This window comes from Spermophilus citellus (assembly GCF_964194105.1).
Source record: "Spermophilus citellus genome assembly, chromosome: 4".
NCBI classification, from domain to species: Eukaryota; Metazoa; Chordata; class Mammalia; order Rodentia; family Sciuridae; genus Spermophilus; species Spermophilus citellus.
Window position 1 is genome coordinate 45,487,351 of NC_138185.1, and position 19,359 is coordinate 45,506,709.

At 37.8% G+C, this 19,359-nt stretch overlaps 1 protein-coding gene across 1 annotated transcript in view; it reads right to left on the reverse strand.

Moving 5' to 3' along the window:
* RALGAPA2 (Ral GTPase activating protein catalytic subunit alpha 2) overlaps positions 1 to 19,359 on the reverse strand; it is a 322,071-nt gene that overhangs the window by 72,006 nt on the left and 230,706 nt on the right. Inside the window, exon 36 of the mRNA XM_081292835.1 lies at positions 15,350 to 15,477. Coding sequence (XP_081148961.1) covers positions 15,350 to 15,477 — 128 coding nt within the window. The remainder of the gene's footprint in view (positions 1 to 15,349; positions 15,478 to 19,359) is intronic.

Consider the following 19,359-nt stretch of genomic DNA (forward strand, 5'->3'; position numbering starts at 1 on the left):
AGCACATCTCATCCTGACCTAAGCTAAAATCAAGACTTAGCACAAATTATATGCATTTGATAAAACTACAGAGCAAAAGTACAGAAATAATCTGCTTCTTTTATTCAGATAATTTGTATGCACTTTTCTGATGAAGTCTTCTGATGTGTGTACATGTCATTATAAATGAAAAAATGTTTGTTAGAGGCATAAATTCTATTTTACCAAATTAATGAGTAGATAGTATTTCTAAGACATTTGTAAGAGGTTCTTCTTTAAAGGGTTAAAATCCTAGGAAAATACTCCTTAAATTTAAAACTAATTGAACATTTTTCCAATATTCATATTAACAGGGGTTTCTTTGGAGTACAAATTTAATTGAACTAAGTTCAATTCATTTTAAATGTATAAATAAAACACACATCGTATTTAATTTCTCAAAGCCAAGCTAAATTCTCAGCAGGAAAAAATAATGTGATGACAGTTTCCATCTTCTTCAGGGAGAAAGTTAGGGTTCTTGGGTGTGAAAGGCAGAACATAATGGTAAGTAGCAGCTCTCCCCATCGGCTCTCCACCTTCTTTAAATTCCACTGAGGATGGCAGTTTGGATGGAGACCCCAAAATCTATTCTGTCCATCTGTTTTATTATTCTTAGAACAACTGTCAAAAGTTGCCCAGGGATCAAGTTGCAAACATACTAATTTGCCTTTGAAAAGTAGGCCCTGGGGGAATTCTGGAACTCTGCTTATAAATTCAGAATCCCATCAGCCAGCAAGCCTGCCCTACCCTTTGTGGAGGTATGAGACTTGCACTTCCAGGCATACATCTGCCTCAAGGCTGGGATGCACTGATATACTTACATCCCACTTCATAGGCAAATGAAGGCAGAACCACAGGGACCTGGCATCTTAAAGGGCTGGCTGCGGCACCCCCCGCCCCAGAGAAGCTCAGGGTTTTTAGGAGGCAGCCTTCATTGATCATGGGTGATAAAAGACCAAGGCTTTGTACTGAAGAGTTTAAAGGCGTGAACGTGGCAAAGGGACACAATTCTGTACTCTTTTATATCCTAGGACAAACAGGAAGATGGAAACAAGATCATAAAGCACTGAACGCTGTATCATTTCATTTTTGTAACTCTGATAAAACAGTTATCCAAAAGATCATTCAGCTACATAGAATATCTGATGTGCATTTGTAATAATAATTTGTAATAATGAGAAATGTCCAGAGAGTGATCTACCTAAAATACTGTGGCATGCTACTCTGTTGGAAACTGGAGCCTTAAGTTTTCTGTCTTCAAAGCAAATGCAAAATACAATGTACTTATTAAAGTGCATATTGACTCCCTGGTGAGTGGTTCACAGGCCCCCTGGTCTTGTGGGGAAAGAGAAAAGGAAGCAGGCACTAGTTCTGATTCTCTTCCTCCCACCCTGGTCCCAGTGGTCTCTATCAAAAGCTTTTAAAGCACAGGGCTGCAGAAATGCATCTGAAGCACAACACTGAACATACCTGGTTTAGAATTTGGCAAAATTCCTCAGAAGTAAACTAGAAAGGGCACCCTTTCAAGGCTAACATGATGGCATCTGGGTTGTACTCACTCACAGATTACCATTACCAAAAAAGTATTCTGCTTTGATTACAAAATTTACTGGAGTGTGTTGCAAATTACTCTGTGTGGAAACCTGCTGGGAGCGGCTGCAAATGGGAAGGCAGACACTGCACAGAAGGGATCACCAGTTGGACTTGCTTGCTTTGTCCTTCTTTGGCTTTGCACAATCTCTTATTATAATAAGGCATGTATTATCCTTTTTAGAGATTTGAATAACAGAAATCTCACTTTCAAAATACTGCTTATAATCTCAGAGTCTACTCCATGTTCTGTGGATGCCATTTATGGCATTCTGTTCCTTTTTAAATGGGACCAATAATTAGTCAACTGAAATTTGATTAATGTTGGATTAAGAGGTTCTGATGTCTCACTGCAATGTGTTATTTCAGTCTGTGGGTACTGGAAAAGGATCTCTTTAGGAAACTTGTTCCTTTCCTTTCCCAGAATGGGAAGATGAGTTTAAAACCTTGACTTTTAAAAGAATTCAGTCTGTATCCAAAGTTTATAATGTAGGATTCAGGTTTTTGTCTTTTCTCACTTTTTAAAAAATTTGTTTTCTCACTCTGAGGCTGGATCAAATGAATTAACTATTTATAAAAGAACAGAATAATATAGAAATACAAGTCTTCCTCCAGAAATGCCAAGGGTGAGATCTTCTATGTTTTGTTGTAAGTTTAGTGTGGATCAAGGGTTCTGACAGTCTCTATTCTCATTAGGCTCTCTAGCACAGAATTTTGAGAGTACTACTCTGAAAAAAAAAGAATCTGTCTTGATACAAATACTAAAGTCTATGAAAATGACCACTAGATATTTGAAGGAAAGATTTAAAATTTATACTATTCTGTGCTTTTTAAAAGTTAACCCTAGGGATGCCGCTTTTAGTTTCTTTAGAGTTTTAAGAAGGTCTGTAACAACCAGACTATCTTCCATGTTCTGCTCTGGGGCCAGATGATTATGTGTTTCTTCCTTGCTGATGTTTTAAAATTCATAATCTTGTTTGCCTACTGCTGAAGAGTGTGGAAGAATCAAGAATAATGGCTCCCTTTGAGGCTGTGTCATTCCTAAAATAACCATCTAAATGCTAAGGAAATATTGTCATGTATGAAATGACCTTTTGTTCTTTGAATATTCAGACATTAATAAATGTTAAATACCTAGAAATCCTAGCAGCTCTATGGAAAAGGTAAGTAGGGTCAGCAAATTCCCTCTTGCATGCCTTTGACATGACGGCCGTTTCCACTTTTCTAACAGCTTTCTAATAGCAAAATGTATTTGGGAACAACAGTGGAATTTGTGTCATCATGACCAAATGATTACGGTGCAAACCCAAGATTCTTCTGGGGCCCAGCAGGCTTCAGGTCCCTATGGAAACGAAACCTCAGATATTGTCCTCCACTCAGCTGGAGGACGAGCGCTGGGAGGCTTTTGTGCTCCGTGAGATTTCTTCCACAACCTTCCTGCAACAGACCCTAGTGCTTCCTCCTGACTCCTTTCTAATTGAGATGCAAATTAATCTCTCTGGCTGATTACACTTCCCTTAAAGCTACTGACAAATGCAGCTGTAACCAGAGTTTGTGGACTTTCCAACAAGTGACTTCAGCTGTCAGTATTTGCATGTGCAACCAAGGCCCAACCGGCTCCAGTTCTCAGAGCTGTGGAGAGCTTCCTTTGGGCGTTGCAGACGTTTTATTTATATGTATAAAATTTACATACAATTAAGAGTCAAAAGATAAAAAAAAATTAATCCTCCCCTCAACAACCTTTGACTAGTCCTTAGGATTTAGAACACTAAAATTTAGGCCTTTTCTGGCACTTCTTTCTGACCCTGGGTCACTCTTTTCCTTGGAGGCCATCCATGGCTTTGATGGCAACAAGACAATTCCCCTTCCACATCTCATCTCTAAGTCTTCGGACTTTAACAATGTTTGAATCTAATATTTCTCCCCAAAATTGTATATGCTTACAGCTCTAAAATAAATGGGATTACTGAGTAGACCTGTTTTCTCTGTTCTCCTTTCCATTAATTTCAAAATCAAACATAAAGCCAACATTCTAATTGTCAAAATTCTCACATTAATGCCCTTCAATGAGGGGTGATGATGGAAAAAATTTTATTTAACTTTTGCAATGTTGGGGATTGAATTCAGGGCCTTTACATGCTAGACTAGGGCTCTACTACTGATTTACATCCTCAGTCCCAGAATTATTCAGAACACAATCAAAAGAAATATGTGTGAAGTTTCCTCTCAGTTAAAAGAAAAATTCATATAAAACCTATTTTTTTCGGTAAAAATTCTAACTTTTTTTTTTTTTTTTTTTTTTTACTTTTAAGTACTATATCTATGTATTTTTACCAACCCAAGAATTTTTATTGAACACTTACTATGTGCCAGGTCTTGTTCTAATTGTTCAGGATTATAGCTGTAAACTAAACTTTCAAAAAATGGCTTAAAATGTGTACATACATACATACATGCATAAATAGTCTACATATAGAGCTATATTTCACGTTGGACAATTAAGGTTTTTAATTTTGAAAAAATGCAGTTTTTAGGGGTTGGGGTTGTGGCTCAGTGGTATAGCGCTTGCCTTGCATGTGTGAGGCACTGGGTTCGATTCTCAGCACCATGTGTACACAAATAAATAAAGGTCCATCAATAACTAATAAAATATCTAAAAAAAGAAACAAAAAGAAAACATGCAGTTTTATAAAACATGACTAGCTTTTGTTTTCTAAAATGATTTTACCAAATTAATATCTCTCAAGCTCCTTCCCTCCCTCCATCTCTGCCCTCACTTACTGTTTATAATGTGCTAGGAGGTCTGTGTGAGAGAATATCAACAGAGTGGAAACAATGTCTGCACTAGGAACTTCACAACATAATTGGGAGCTGGTGTTGCAGTAGGTGCTTCACATCTGAGGGTGAAACCACTAGAAAGGATGGGAGCCCATTATTACATGAGACTGAAGGGCAACATGTAGAGTGGAGTGCAGGAGAGTGATCCATAGGAGACTGTTAGTTTAGGGCCAGCACAGTGGGAAGCTATATCCTCCCTGCCTTCCATGAAGGCCTGCAGCGAGATATGGTGACCCACTAAGGATGGAGCTGAAACTTCGGCAAAATAGGAAGGGTGGGGCTGTGCAGCATCATCTGCTTTCTCAACAGATCACTAGAATCATCTAACAGTGATAAATCATTTACTCCTTTCCATGAACCTGACCCCCCCCACCATATTGTTTATTTAAAGGACTCATTTTGTGGGCATTTCTGACCCCAGGGAGCCAACCTTTCACATGGAGGACCTTCTACTAATTGCTGAAGGAAGAACAATCTCCTAGCCTTTATCTTAACATCTACATAGGTAAAAAGTTAATATTTTCTGAAACCTCACTTCATAAGTGATTGATTCTGGTTTTCATGAACTCTTGACATTGAACTAAAGCTGCTTACTGGTCCCAGTTCTGCAGACTATTCTCCTATTTAAAAACCTCCCAGGCTCTGGAAATAATTCTTTCTTGGTTTTAATGGTTCCCAGATACCTAAGGCACAACTGTTAGGGTTTCTCTGGACTGAATCCAGGTTGGTCAAAGTCCCTTTCAAATGGGACCCCTAGAGCAGCACATGACTTCTGGATGATTCTTAAGGTTACAGAAGCACAGAGATGATGCCCTATTTCCTGTGAGGGGACCACATGTTTTGTGCACTGCATCCCAGAGGATGCTGGTGCCGGCTGCGTATGTCACCAGAATTCTTGCCTCATCCCCAATCTGTGGTCATTCCAAAACCCCAGATGTTGTTTGCAATGACTGCTATCAAACCACTTCTCCACTTTTACAGCTGGTTATCAAAACCCAAGTACATGACATTATAGTCTATCCATTTCAATCTCTTCTTGTTGGGTGGGCCTGGAAATCTCATCTGTGAAGATATTCCTAATTTCTGATTTTCTCTAGGGCCAACTTAGTTAACCCTCTCATCTACACTACAAGTGATAGATAGTCTTATAAATATGTTCTAGACCCTTGTGAAAGTTACTGATAAAACTGTAGAATATAAGAGAAGTTGGACAAGCCATGGCACAGAAACCATACCAGACACCAGGCCCTCAAGTCATTCTAGTGGTTCATAAATTAATACTTTTCCAGTTTGGCTACAATGAAGTCAACCCAGCTCTCAGGAGCCCCCAGTTTTCTCTCATATCTGCCAGATGGTCCCAATACTATCTTACACTTTATCTAAATTAAAATTTGCATTTATATGCTTCCCCTAAGCTCTCTAAAGTTTGTTTGGGATACCTTAGTCTTTGTGAGCACATTCTTTTCTAAAGGCTCATGAGCTAATAAATAATGTAGTCCATTTTATAAGAAATCCATGTAACATTCCAAAAGTCATCCTTTTCACCACACTTAAAAATGAAAAAAATACATTTCTGTTTCTGGTTTTGGGTGTATCTATTATCTGACATGACTTCTAGAGGAAAATAAATCTTCATGGTATTGAGATGACTGCTATTTATCTGTTCTATGATCAGATATGGGTAATCCTGAATCAGGACCATTTTGCAAGTCCAGTTTTCTTTCTTTTCTTCTTTTCCTTCTCAGATATGTGTGATCCTTAATCAGGACCTTTTCTGAAATTCCAGTTTTTTTTCTCCCTCCCCCCCACTTCCTCTTTTTCCCCCCTCCCCTCCATTATTGGGTTGGGGTAGTTGCTGTGGTATAGAACTTGCTTAGTGTACACAAGACCCCAGGTTTGATCCCCTGCACTGAATATATGAATTACATGAGTTCTTTTCCCCTTTAATGTTTTCTCAGTGGTTTGTATTTTACTTCATTCACTAAGACAATTTCCTGTTGTTTTCCATTTGAAGAGGATATGTCAGTTCTAGAAGATGGGAGAATCATAGGCTACTGATTAACAGGGCTGACTGGCTAAGAGCAGGGCAATGACTGCTCTTTTTTAATCTTAGTGCATAGATTTTTAAATGTGAATTAATCAGGTGCCACCTTCTTATGGCAGTTTGTTGGTTGTTTTTTTCATATTTGCCCATTTTCTATCTCAGGTAAATATTTTTAATTTTATAATTTAAAAATTCCATTGTTAAAAATTTCTCATTTCTCATTACCTCTCACAGTCTCAACTTACCCATGGGAATATGCCATTTCTTCCTCTGAACTGTTTTTTGCATTGTACTTCCCAAGTAACTGTTACTACTTGCATTTTTCTTCCATTTTTATATAAACTTTAGTACTCAAATGAACTCATTACTTTCTGTAACACTCAGAAGTTACAAAATCCTTATTTCAAATAGCTAAGAAATAGACCCAAAATAGCAGCTTTCCTTGTTTGCTTCCTGTCTTCGGCAAGATGAAACTGTTTGCCAGCTGAGAGCTCATTAAATGCTTATTGCTTTTAGTAGAATGTGCCGTGGAGTTAATATCAAGTAGTAGAAATAGTTATTACAACTATATCTTGCTTTGGGCCTCTTTAGAAATTTGGATTAGAAAATCACTGTCCATCTCCCCCATTCAGGGTCTGACTCCATTCTGGTTGCTACTCTAAAATCCAGTCCCTCTCCTGAACATTTTCTATTTGTAGGTACTTCAATCCCATCCTGGAGTGATTTCTTTCTTTTTCGTGCTATTCCCTTGCAGAAATTCAGTTCTGGGTCCTCTTACACCCAATTTTCCAAATGAAGACTCAAGACTGCTTGACCCAGTCATGTATAAGATTAGCCAATAGAGTATATGTCTTGCTTGGCCAGTCTGCTGAAGGTAACCCTTCATCTCTCTCCTTGTTTTTCTGTGAAACCATTCTGTCCCTTTTCTTGGCCTCCATCTCCATCCTTCCAAATATGGTCTTTAAATGTTCCAAAGAGCTTTATTCTTCTTTTCCCTTATTATTCCCTATACCCCTGTAAATCTAGCAGTTATTACAATGCATCAATCCAACTTCTGCATATGTATCCAATCCATCTCCCTAACACTGGCATAGGTCAGGCCTCTGCTCTCTCTTAGAACTCCTTCCCTGGTCCCTTGAAATGCTTTTATCACTCCTTCTTCCATGTATGTGAGGCCTTGTGCACTTGTATACATCCTATACTCTGCCATACAGAAGTTTCTGACATTCTCAAATGTAATGCTCTTTCAAAGTTTGTTTATGAGCAAATATTATCCCCTTACTTGGGATATGTTATTCATATTTCTATTTTTTTTTTGGTAGTCAGGACAGTGCCTGGTATTTAGCAGAGACATTTTTAAATGCTGAAAAATGCATAAATGGTTATGTATGGCAAAATACAATACATGGTACAGTTTGACTTCCTTTCTGAAGTGTATGGAAATGAATGGAAGAAAGTCTTCCCAGGAAAATCCCATTGGAGAAAAAGAAACAGGGTAATTTTGAAGATGTATAAACGAGGAGCAGAATTTAGCAAAGAAACTATGAAGTCATGGTGTGAGAGAACAGCTCTGGTATTATGAAGTATATGAGTTAACTTTAAAAATGAAAATAAATCTCACTTGTGTCAGAATGAAGAATAAAATTACTTTTTCTTAGGCAGTGCAGCTTTCTCCATCAAATGCTGATAGTTCCAGAAAGCAGAGATGGTGAATGCCATTGACACTATTGTTCTATTGAAGTGGACGTTTATTTTTAAAAGCCACCATCTGTTTGATTCAGGGTGAACTCCTCCTAATGGGCATACTGCATATTGTGTGGCAACCTTTTCCCCGAAACAAGTTATCTGACAAGGAGAAAGAAAACCCTGGCTCAAATAGTTTTGGAAACTTCTATCAGCTGACCATGGTTTCATTTGGAATCTTTAGTTGGCTTGGGAACTGTAAACATAACATGTGGCAAGCTTCCCATTTACAACACTCTAGGCATAGGAACAGGCCCTCTGATTGCCCATGAGGAATAGAAAAAGCAGATGGTAGGTGAGTTGGCCCTCATCACTCAGAAGGGCAGTGGTCACAGGATGAAGGCTCTACTTGACAGATTTGATTTAGCCCACTGAGAAAGTTACAGGAAAGCCAGGAAGGACAAAGGGGCTAGGCTGAAATGTTACAGAGGGTGCTTTCCAAATACAGGCAGCCCTACTGTGTTCACATTTTTTTTTCTCATTTAAGACAATGATATTTTTCAGTTTTTCTATGTGCTTTAGCTACACTGTTCCAACTGTTTGATCAGTTGGCCAAGAGAACCCCAAACAAGAACTTCTTTGATATTGATTATAAACTGAATTTACTGCATGAAAATTCCCCCAAAAGGCAAATTTGTTCCAGAAATGCACCCAATCTTCAGTTTAATCAGAAATGTTGCATTTCCTTGAACCTTACTGGAAAAAAAATCAATGCACAATGCGTTTCTACTTCTAGTGAAATCTCACACAAAAATGAATCCAATTGACCCTATTTTAAAGCAGTTAAATAGCAATCATTCACTGGGAAGGGAAGGGATATAAGAATGACTGCTCCAAAAAAACTCTATTGGCTCTTTTCTTCATTTGTCTGGATATGCATGCTCAATACTAAAAAAGCAAATGTTCCCTCTCTCTAAGAGATTTACAGAAGGTCTGAACATGTCTTTTGTTCACTGAACAGTCATTCTCATACCGGGGAAACGAGTGACATTGCGATAAAATGAGCAGTATGGCCATGTTCTACTTAACAGTTGTAATCTAAATATTAGGTATTAAATGGGGATACAGGGCTGCTCATATAAAATGGCGTGTGTTGCTAATGAAATTTTCCTCTCTTTGTCAGCAATCACCAATGTACCTAGTATCTTGTATCTCAAGGGAACAGGTAATGGCAAGTCTTCCTCAGATTTCTGGTCTCTTAAATGAATTTTTCTTATATGGAGGAGCACACTGCTTCCTATCTTTTTCTTTTTTCAGGGTCAAGGACCAAGCTCAGAGCCTTGTTTGTGCTAGGCAAGTGCTCTGCCACTAAGCTAAACTTGCAACCCTGGGGCTTCCTATCTTAATGGGTCTTAGTTCATAATGTCAATATGGTGTTAAGGGATATACTGCCAGGCTTTTGGAAGGGGGTCAGTTCTACACACCTGGGAATAGAGTTCCTCGACTACTGCTGGTGGTATTGAAACAGGTTATAGGCAGGTTTTGTGGGTTTGTGACCTGAGTGGTTGCACGTGGAAAGTGTATTTCCTCTGATTGTGTTTTCTTAGAAGCTGACTGCCTGAGAGGTCACATTCTCCTGCCAAGCCAAATCTGGCTTTGAATGCAGAAGGCAAGCAATAGTGTCCTGAGAAACATGAACAACCAAAGGATTCCATGGAATTCTTTCTTAGTTGTGCTACTTCCCTGTAGTAGCCAATTATTTACTTTGAAAATGATGACACATAAGGAATGAGGACTTCAGGAGACCCAAGTTCTCTGTTTTAATCAGCTTTTTTTTTTTGTTGCTGTGACTAAAAGACCTGGACAAGAACAATTAGAGGTGGAAATGTTTATTTTGGGGCTCACTAAGACCTTTAGAGGTCTTATTTCAAAAACAGCTGTTGTGGTGTGAACTGATAAATACAACCAATAAGAGTGTAAATTATAGATTAGTAAAAAACATAGATAGAAGATTTTGATAAGTGAGATAAGACAATTATAAAGCAAAAACTGTCATAGATAGGCCTAAGACTCCATTTGGCTGCCTTCTTTTTTTTTTTTTTTTTTTTTTTTAAAGAGAAAGTGATGGATGGAGAGAGAGAATTTTTTTTAATATTTATTTTTTAGTTTTCGGCGGACACAACATCGTTGTTTGTATGTGGTGCTGAGGATCGAACTCAGGCCGCACGCATGCCAGACGAGCACGCTACCGCTTGAGCCACATCCCCAGCCCTAGCTGCCTTCTATTAAAACACTGTTACAAGAGCTGTTTCTGAGAAAGTGAAATGAAAGCTGTTTATCTTCTTATAAAAATTGTTTTTCTGTACTTTGTACCCCACAAATTGTACCTTACTCAGGATGCAGCGGTGGTCATGGTGAGCTACCTCCTGGGTTTGAATGCCCTCGTGGGTCTACATGACCTTGAAGTAGATTCTCACCCTGCTGACCCCCGCCCAAATTCAGGATTCAACTGTCTAGCACCTGCTTGAACCCAGGACTGTGGTCCACTGAACTGCAAAGCTAATGCTTTTTTTTTGCTTCTGTTTATCACTTGCTTGCTGACTGGAAAATTCCAGTCCTGCCTAGAGCCCACAGGTCCCACTTATTAATTTTTTAATTTCTATGATTGGCTAGCTTACATGATGATAAGCAAGTCACTGAGTTGTGCTTTTTGTGCTTATATTCTCTTTGGATGGACCAGGAAGCTGCTGTCCTCCCACAGAGCTTGAGTCTCTGCAGTGGGTGACAGTCCCTGGCCAGGTAAATAAAGCTCTCTTTTGATTTGAAATTCGGACTTAGAGTGCTTTCTGAGGTGTCTCCCCATAACACAGCTGGCTCCATTCCTTGGGGCTTGAAGTGAGGCTGAATATCATGGTGGCAGAGAGTGGTGGAGGAAAACAGCTGGGGAATCATATCAGGAAGCAGAAAGGGAAGACTCTACTCATCAGATACAAAATGTATACTCCAAAGGCAGATGCTCAGTGACCAACCTCCTCCAGCCATATCCTACCTGCCTTCAGTTACCATTCAATTATTCCCTACAAGGGGATTAATTCACTGATTGGATTAAAGCTCTTATAACCCAATCATTTCACCTCTGAATATTCTTTTTTTTTTAATAGAGAGAGAGAATTTTTTAATATTTATTTTTTAGTTCTCGGCGGACACAACATCTTTGTTGGTATGTGGTGCTGAGAATCGAACCCGGGCCGCACGCATGCCAGGCGAGCGCGCTACTGCTTGAGCCACATCCCCATCCCTCTCTGAATATTCTTGAACTATCTCATACAGGAGGCTCTTGGGGAGCACCTAATATCTAAACCGTAATAGTCTCTCTCTGTCAATTCTTCCTTACCGAGCAATAAACTAATTAGGTAGAAAGAGTATGTGCTTATCAAAAGTGAAACATATACAGATAAGTTAGTTTTATACAGTGTTTGCATTCTTCCAGTAAAAACAAAATATATATGCATAGATGAGCTATTCAATATGAATTGCATAATTTCATCGATTTCATATTAAAAGTTTTTAGAGTTGCACATTAAGCAGACATTGCACAATATAAAGAAAAATGAAAAAATGCTTACAATTAAAAATGTTAAGTCCTTTACACAGAGTGACATTAAATACCAAATATAAAACTACCATGAGAAGTTGGGGGATTGCAAAAGAATGGAAAAAGCTTTATATTTTAACATCTCTAAAGGCATTTCTTCCTGCTTTTTGAAACAGAGCACCACATTCTCATTCTGCACAAGGGCCTTCAGGTTATGTAGCTGGTTCTGGATCTAAGTGTGACCTGATCTCAGTCATTATGGGACCTGCATGGGCTTGGGGATCAGGGGAGTGACCCTACACTCCTTTCCCACCTTTGCCCCTACATCAAGTAGTCCTGGCTGTTCACCCCAGGATGCTGCACTAAGATGAGAACTTCTTGAGTGCCTATGGGGAGACAGCCAGGGAGGTTTCCTCTGGGATCACTCAGAACACCATCTGTACCACAGCTGGCTCTTGGGTTTGTCACAGGCATCCTGATGGACTTGAGCATGTAGAGAATCCCTACAAAACACAAGTTTACCACTCCAAAGCACGGAGTTCTTGTGCCTTCTGCCTAGAATGTTACCCCTGCTCTTGTAGGACAGCTTCTCTCTCATCTTCCAATGTTTGCCCAAATGCTTTCTCCTCAGAGGACCTCATTTACCACAATGCTCTCTTACAATTCTTTTCAGAACTTTTCCCAATTAGCTTATACATTTCTTATTTTGTCTTCTCTGTGAAGTACACGGGCAAGAACCTGGTCTCCCTTGCTCCACACTGTAGCCTGGCTCCCATCTCTGGACTTGGCATAGAGACCATAGGAAATGTTTGTTTGGTAAATGAATAAATGTAATTAGACACCCATAATTAGGATTTGTTAGATTATTCAGTGTTTTTCAAAATTCAAATCTAAGACTTGTATCAATGAAGCAGCAAAATACAGATATCAGCTATGACATAATCAAACAGGTTTAGATTTTTGCTAAAGCATGTGCAGACCTGTGTGTTTTAATGAAACATTAAGGGAATAGTTAATTATTGACAGCATAGGCTGACACATATAGTTTTAAAAGTCAATATATTTTTTTAAAGAAACAAAATAGAAAACAAAACAACAAGAAAAAAAAAAAACAAAAAACTCCCTTTCTTCTTTTTTAAAAATATTTTCCTCTCTTATTATATTTCTCATTTCTTACCTAAATATTAGCCCTGCAGAAAGAATAAAGAATAAATGATTGAAAAGTTTTCCCCACATGACTACATCTCCATACGAAAATTATGTGTAACAGTTAATTTATTGTTTTAAACTTTCTCAAAGTATAAGGCAAAAAATGTGCACCATTTTTATTTATAAATATATTTATATTATTTATAGTTATATTGATAAATATTTATATAATGATCATTTTTAAACTTTTTCTTTCCTCATTTCTATACAATGTTGTCCTCTGATATGTCATTTACTTCTTTATGAATTATTTTAGAGTACAGAAATTTCCTAACTCACACTGGCATTAAGTAGCCCTAGGTAGCATCATTATTCTTTTTCTTTTTGAGTACCGGGGATTGAACTCAGGGGTACTCAACCACTGAGCCACATATCTAGCCCTATTTTGTATTTTATTTAGAATTAGGGTCTCACTGAGTTGCTTAGTACCTTGCTTTTGCTGAGGCTGGCTTTGACCTCACTATACTCCTGCCTCAGCTTCCGGAGCCACTGGGATCATGGTGTGTGTCACCGTGCCTGGCATGGAATCATTACTCTTGATATGATCATTTGAAAAGTTTTTGAAGTGATACTAAATAATATCCTTTGGAAAAAAAATACCCATATATTTTTTGGGACTCTGGACTAAACCCAGGTATGCTTTGTCACTAAGTACATCCCCAGCTCTTCTTATTTTTATTTTGAGCTAGAATCTTATTAAGTTGCTTAGGGCCTCACTAAATTGCTGAAGCTGGCCTCAAACTTGTGATACTCCTGCCTCAGTCTCTGATTCTCCAGGATCACAGGTGTGCACCACCACCCGAGGCTCCTTTAAACTTAAAATATTGTTTTCTCTAAACCTGATTAATTCAATGGTGCAAAATTAATTCTTACTCGAGAAAAAGCAGTTTTTGACAAAATAACAAATCATGTATTTTATAATAAGAAGTTTGGAAGTAAAGAAAGTGATGTGACAAAAATCACAATGGACTTATATAAAATGGTATTTTCTAGTTGCAAATTATTTTTTGTTGCCTTGGCCCAACATAACTGACTGATGGGTGTCCAGCTCATCCTAGTATATGCAAGCTAAAAAGCCAATTGCTGAACAATGTCTTGTTTCTGCCAAGAAGCTCTTTTTAACAGAATGTGAAAGAAATACTCCATGCAGACGGCTGAATCCACACCACCAGCCATAAGATTGTGTCTAGAATGCCGTGGAAATCATTGAAGAGAATGCCGTCTCCAAACCACCACCACCAGCCTGGATAAAGCACCAGAGAGTGTGCTGGAGGGAATAATGCTGCCCTGGCCCCAGGGGAGGGACCAGATGGGACCTTATAGCTCTTTTCTACTACTAATTTCTATGATAATTCTAAATTGCCACATGGCATACGTATTTTTTTTTAATCTAAGGCAGAATATCAGGCAATGAAGTGACCAGGATTTTAATGAAAGGTATTTTTCATGAACTGTATCTATTCAGACTTTATTTCTTACCTCCCTCCATCCATTTGTAACACATCATATACAGTTATGTTGGGAGAACTTTATGGAGACAAGTCAAGCACAATGCATTTTTAATCATTATCAATACTAATTAGAAACAAATATATTCTAGGAGGTCAGATGCTTTTTGCAACAATTTTATGAAGTCATTCATATCAAGCTCTTTTTTTAAAATAATTAAAGATCATGCTTGGATCTAAGGATTATGGCATGCCAGATAATGTTTGAGAGAAAAATTAGAAAAGTAAAAGCTCTTCCAGTTTTTAGAGACAAGATCAGGAATTAGAGGAGGAAATATTAGTGATTTGAGAAAATTACAAAAGAATTTCTGTCCATTCTTACTGGTGAGTCCAAATGCAACTTCACTTGGCCTGTCCTTTCAACCAGATGCAATTTCTCTTTCTTTGACCTTCCAGAACTTTATTTGCACTTCTCAGGTGGCCAATGCCACATTCTTTGACTTATTAGAGGCATTTCACTTGCTATTTGGAGGCGCTCTGAATGAGACCATTATATTTTGTTCAGCATTACTCTTTATACACAACAAACTGCAACACCCAGGGAGGATAAAGGAAGAGATTGAACTTGGAGAAAAATACCGACAGAGCCATGAGCATCTCATGATAGCCATAGTTTCTCAGACACAAACTGATGTGAGTAAATCATGAAAATAAAATCTTCCTAGGTTCAAGGTAGCATAAATTATATTTAATATAAATTAACAAATACTATAAAAATCATACTATTTTATTTTCAACATAGACTGAAAAAATTCTCACTTCAATTTTCAGTTCAGTTTTTTAATACTTACCCCTAAAGAAAAACTGCTGGGAATCTTGATTCTGGGAGCATTAGTAAGTTACATTTTCAAAGCAAAAAGATACAAACTCTGGTAGAGTGGGATGAGGCACTTCACAGCCCTGCTGGCATTGATGCAGGTGGCACATATAAGGCTTGGCAGCAGCTTCCCACTCACTATGGCTCCATCGAACAGAGGACCAAAAAATGGAACCTGTTGATCAGAAATAGAAAAATGCTTACTTTTCAAAAACCAATAAAAGCTGTACGAGAACAGATAACAAATGTCTAAAACCTGAAATGAACACATAGACAGTCATCTTCAGAGAAAGTGCTTACCTTCTCAGGAGGACATGGGTAGAGAGGGCTTTCAACTCAAGGAAAGCAGGACTGCTCTAGGAACTCTTGAGCAAAACTTCTTGTTAATAGGTAATTATCACCAGTTTTTTTTTTAATGTGTGTGTGTGTGTGTGTGTGTGTGTGTGCGCGCGCGCTGTCATTTATAGAAATGCCACTATTCTTTCTAAGGACTTATATCATGTAGATTATGTGTGGTACACAGATCCCAACTTTGGAACTGGTAATGTTCCTGTTATGGATTCGATACATGTTGGCTCTTAAAGGAGATGATCACCATTGCAGTCAACAATTACATGGTCCTACTTAAGAGTTCTTCTTCTTCTTGAGCTTTTCTCTTTGCTTTCAAGATACTGCAGGACCTCATTTCTTTCTACTTCTTGAATACATACATGGCTTTTCTTTGCTGGACCAATTTCTACCAGGTAGGTAACCCACAAAGTTTTCATGCCTGACTTTTTTGGGTTTCTTTTATTTCTTCAACTTGCTTCATTAGAATTTCATTCACTAATAGTGATATGGTTAGCACCACGAGATTAGGGACTGACTCTGCCTTGTAACTCATATTAATTTACTATTTCACTTGCTTAGTCATCTATTCACAAAATATTTATTATGTGATGGACACTGTTTTATTCACTGAGGACACAGCAGTAAATAATACAAAATTCTCTTATTCAACTGAGTTTATAGGTTATTGTAGATTTCAGATAACAAACATTAAAAACACATATAATGCCTCATGTGTGAGGTAGTAGACGTGTTAAGATGAAAATAAAACAGAAGAGAACAATTAAACTTTTTTTGAGGTATGGTATCTCCAATTAGGTCAAATGGGCAGGAAGGGTTTTAATAGAAGATGATATTTTAGTAAAAGTCTAAAGGAAGTGGCAGAAGGAATCACAGGTAGGAGTCCTTCAGATTCCATCTGATGGAAAAACAGACCAGGCAAAGGAAGAGCAAATGCACAGGCCTAAGGTGATGGGTGTGGAATTGAATGTTTAAGCAACAGCAAGGATGTCACAGTGACTACAGCCAAGTAAGTGAAAGAAAGACCTAAAAGAGATGAAAGTCAGGTAGTAAAAGGACCTTGTGGGAAATTATAAGGATTTTCGATTTCTAGTCTAAATAAAATAGAAGTTTTGTGGAAGGCTTTAGGGAAATGGGGTATATGATCTAACCTACATTTTTAAAGTACTGTTCTGGGCACTGTGATGGGAAAACTGCAAAGGGAAATTATGGAGACCAGTTGGGAAACTACTGAATAATCCAACAAGAGATAATGATAGTATGGATCAAAGCGGTGGCAGGAGAAGAAGGTGGCTTTCTGGATATATGCTCTGAAGGTAGAGTTGATAGGATCTGTGGAGGATGGCTGATGAAGTGGAAGGGAAAGAGAGGTGTCAAGGATGACGCCATGATTTCTGCTGTAGAAAGGGTCATAAGTTCATTTTAAGATGTTCTCAATTAGAGATGCCTAATGGATATCTGGTGGTAATATGTTGAGGAGGCAGTGGATGTCCCAGGCAGGAAGGCAGAGGACAGGCTTAAATTGGAGATATAAACCTAAGAGTTGTTCACCTGCGGATGGTGTTTCTAAGCACAAGAGCATAGGAAGAGCTTGAAGGACTATGTCCTGTGGCCCTGATGTTAGAGGTTGAAGTCATGAGAAACAAGAAAAGAAGACTAAGAAGGAGTGGCTTTGGGATGGAGGAGACAAATTCCTTTGAGTCATTCAGAAACTTTAGGTGGTTGTAAATATACTTGCTCAACAGGGACGAAAAGCTGAGTTCAGGTTTTGATTAGGACTATCACATGTAGTCTTTCATTAAATTTACCATTGAATATAGGATCAGGAAGTGGTATGAAGATTTGCTCACATGTTTTCTTCTAGAAACTTTCATATTTCAGTCTCTAATCTGTCTCAATTTTTGCAGTAGCTCTGTACCTGGCATGTGGCTACAATACAGTACCTCCTGAATGAGTGAAGTTTACTAATATTTTAAATAATTTAATGAATGCAAGTCTTCAGCCTAGATTTTTTAACATCTTCCAGTAACTGCTTATTAGTAAAATACCTTTTCTGTGGTTGGCATTGGAGGAGAGGCCTGGGATACACAACAGGAAATACAAGACTATTTTCACCTATAAGGAGCTAACACAATTGTAAAACACTATGGACTGATATCAACAAAAATGTAGAAGTTCTGGGGCTGGGGATGTGGCTCAAGCGGCAGCGTGTTCGCCTGGCATGCGTGCGGCCTGAGTTCAATCCTCAGCACCACATACAAACAAAAGATGTTGTGTCCAGCAAAAACTAAAAAATAAATATTAAAATTCTCTCTCTCTTTAAAAAAAATGTAGAAGTTCTTTACTAATTTTTAGCAAATTAAATCCAATAATATAAAAATAATACATCTTGATCAAGTGGAATTGTCCATAGGAACTCAAACTTGGTTGAACATTCATAAATTAATTCATTAATTCAATTTACCTCATTAACAGAATAAAGAAGGAAAACTAGAAGACTTTCTTAATGAATGCTGAATAAAACACTGGATAAAATTCAATCTTGTTCGTGATTTTAGAAAAGCACAACAGAACAACAACTCTCAGAAAACTGGATATATATGGGAACTATTTCAGCTTAAAAGATCTGAAAGAGGAAAAAAATGGCATCATAATTAATGATAAAATATTGAATGCTTTCTACACAGTATCTAAAAAGTCAAGAATATTTATGCTTACCTCTTCTATTCAACAATTTTAATGTTCTGATCATTACAAGTAGAAAAAAGAAAAGAAGGAAAAAAGAAAAAAATACATGAGAAAGAAGTAAAATTATTTTTATTCACAGAAAAACATGATTATATAAATGAAAAATCCAAAGGAATTTAACTAGAACTAATTAGTGAATTAGCATAAGTCACAAGATACAGTGAACTCCCCAAAACAGAACCCTAAAGAAAGAAGTCAAAGATGACCTTAGAAGATGGAAAGATCTCCCTTGCTCTTGGATAGGCAGAATTAATATTATCAAAATGACCATACTACCAAAAGCACTATACAGATTTAATGCAATTCTGTTCAAAATTCCAATGACATTCCTCATAGAAATAGAAAAAGCAATTATGAAATTCATCTGGAAAAAACAAGAGACCCAGAATAGCTAAAGCAATCCTTAGCAGGAAGAGTGAAGCAGATCTCATAACTGTACCAGACTTTAAACTATACTACAGAGCAATAGTAACAAAACCAGCATGGAATTGGCACCAAAACAGACTGGTAGACTAATGGTATAGAATAGAGGACACACAGACTAACCCACATAATTACAATTATCTTATATTACACAAAGGCACCAAAAACTTACATTGGAGAAAAGATAGCCTCGTCAACAAATGGTGCTGGGAAAACTGGAAATCCATATGCAACAAAATGAAGTTAAACCTCTACATGCACAAAACTTAACTCAAAATGGATCAAGGACCTAGGAATAAAACTAGAGACACTGCATCTAATAGAAGAAAATGTAGGCCCCCTAATCTTCATCATGTGGGATTAGGCCCCAACTTCCTTAATAAGACTCCTTTGGCGCAAGAATTGAAATCAAGAATCAATAAGTGGGATGGACTCAAACTAAAATGTTTCTTCTCAGCAAAAGAAACAATCTGTGAGGAGAACAGACAACCTACATCTTGGGAGCAAATCTTTACCCCTCACACATCAGATACAGCAT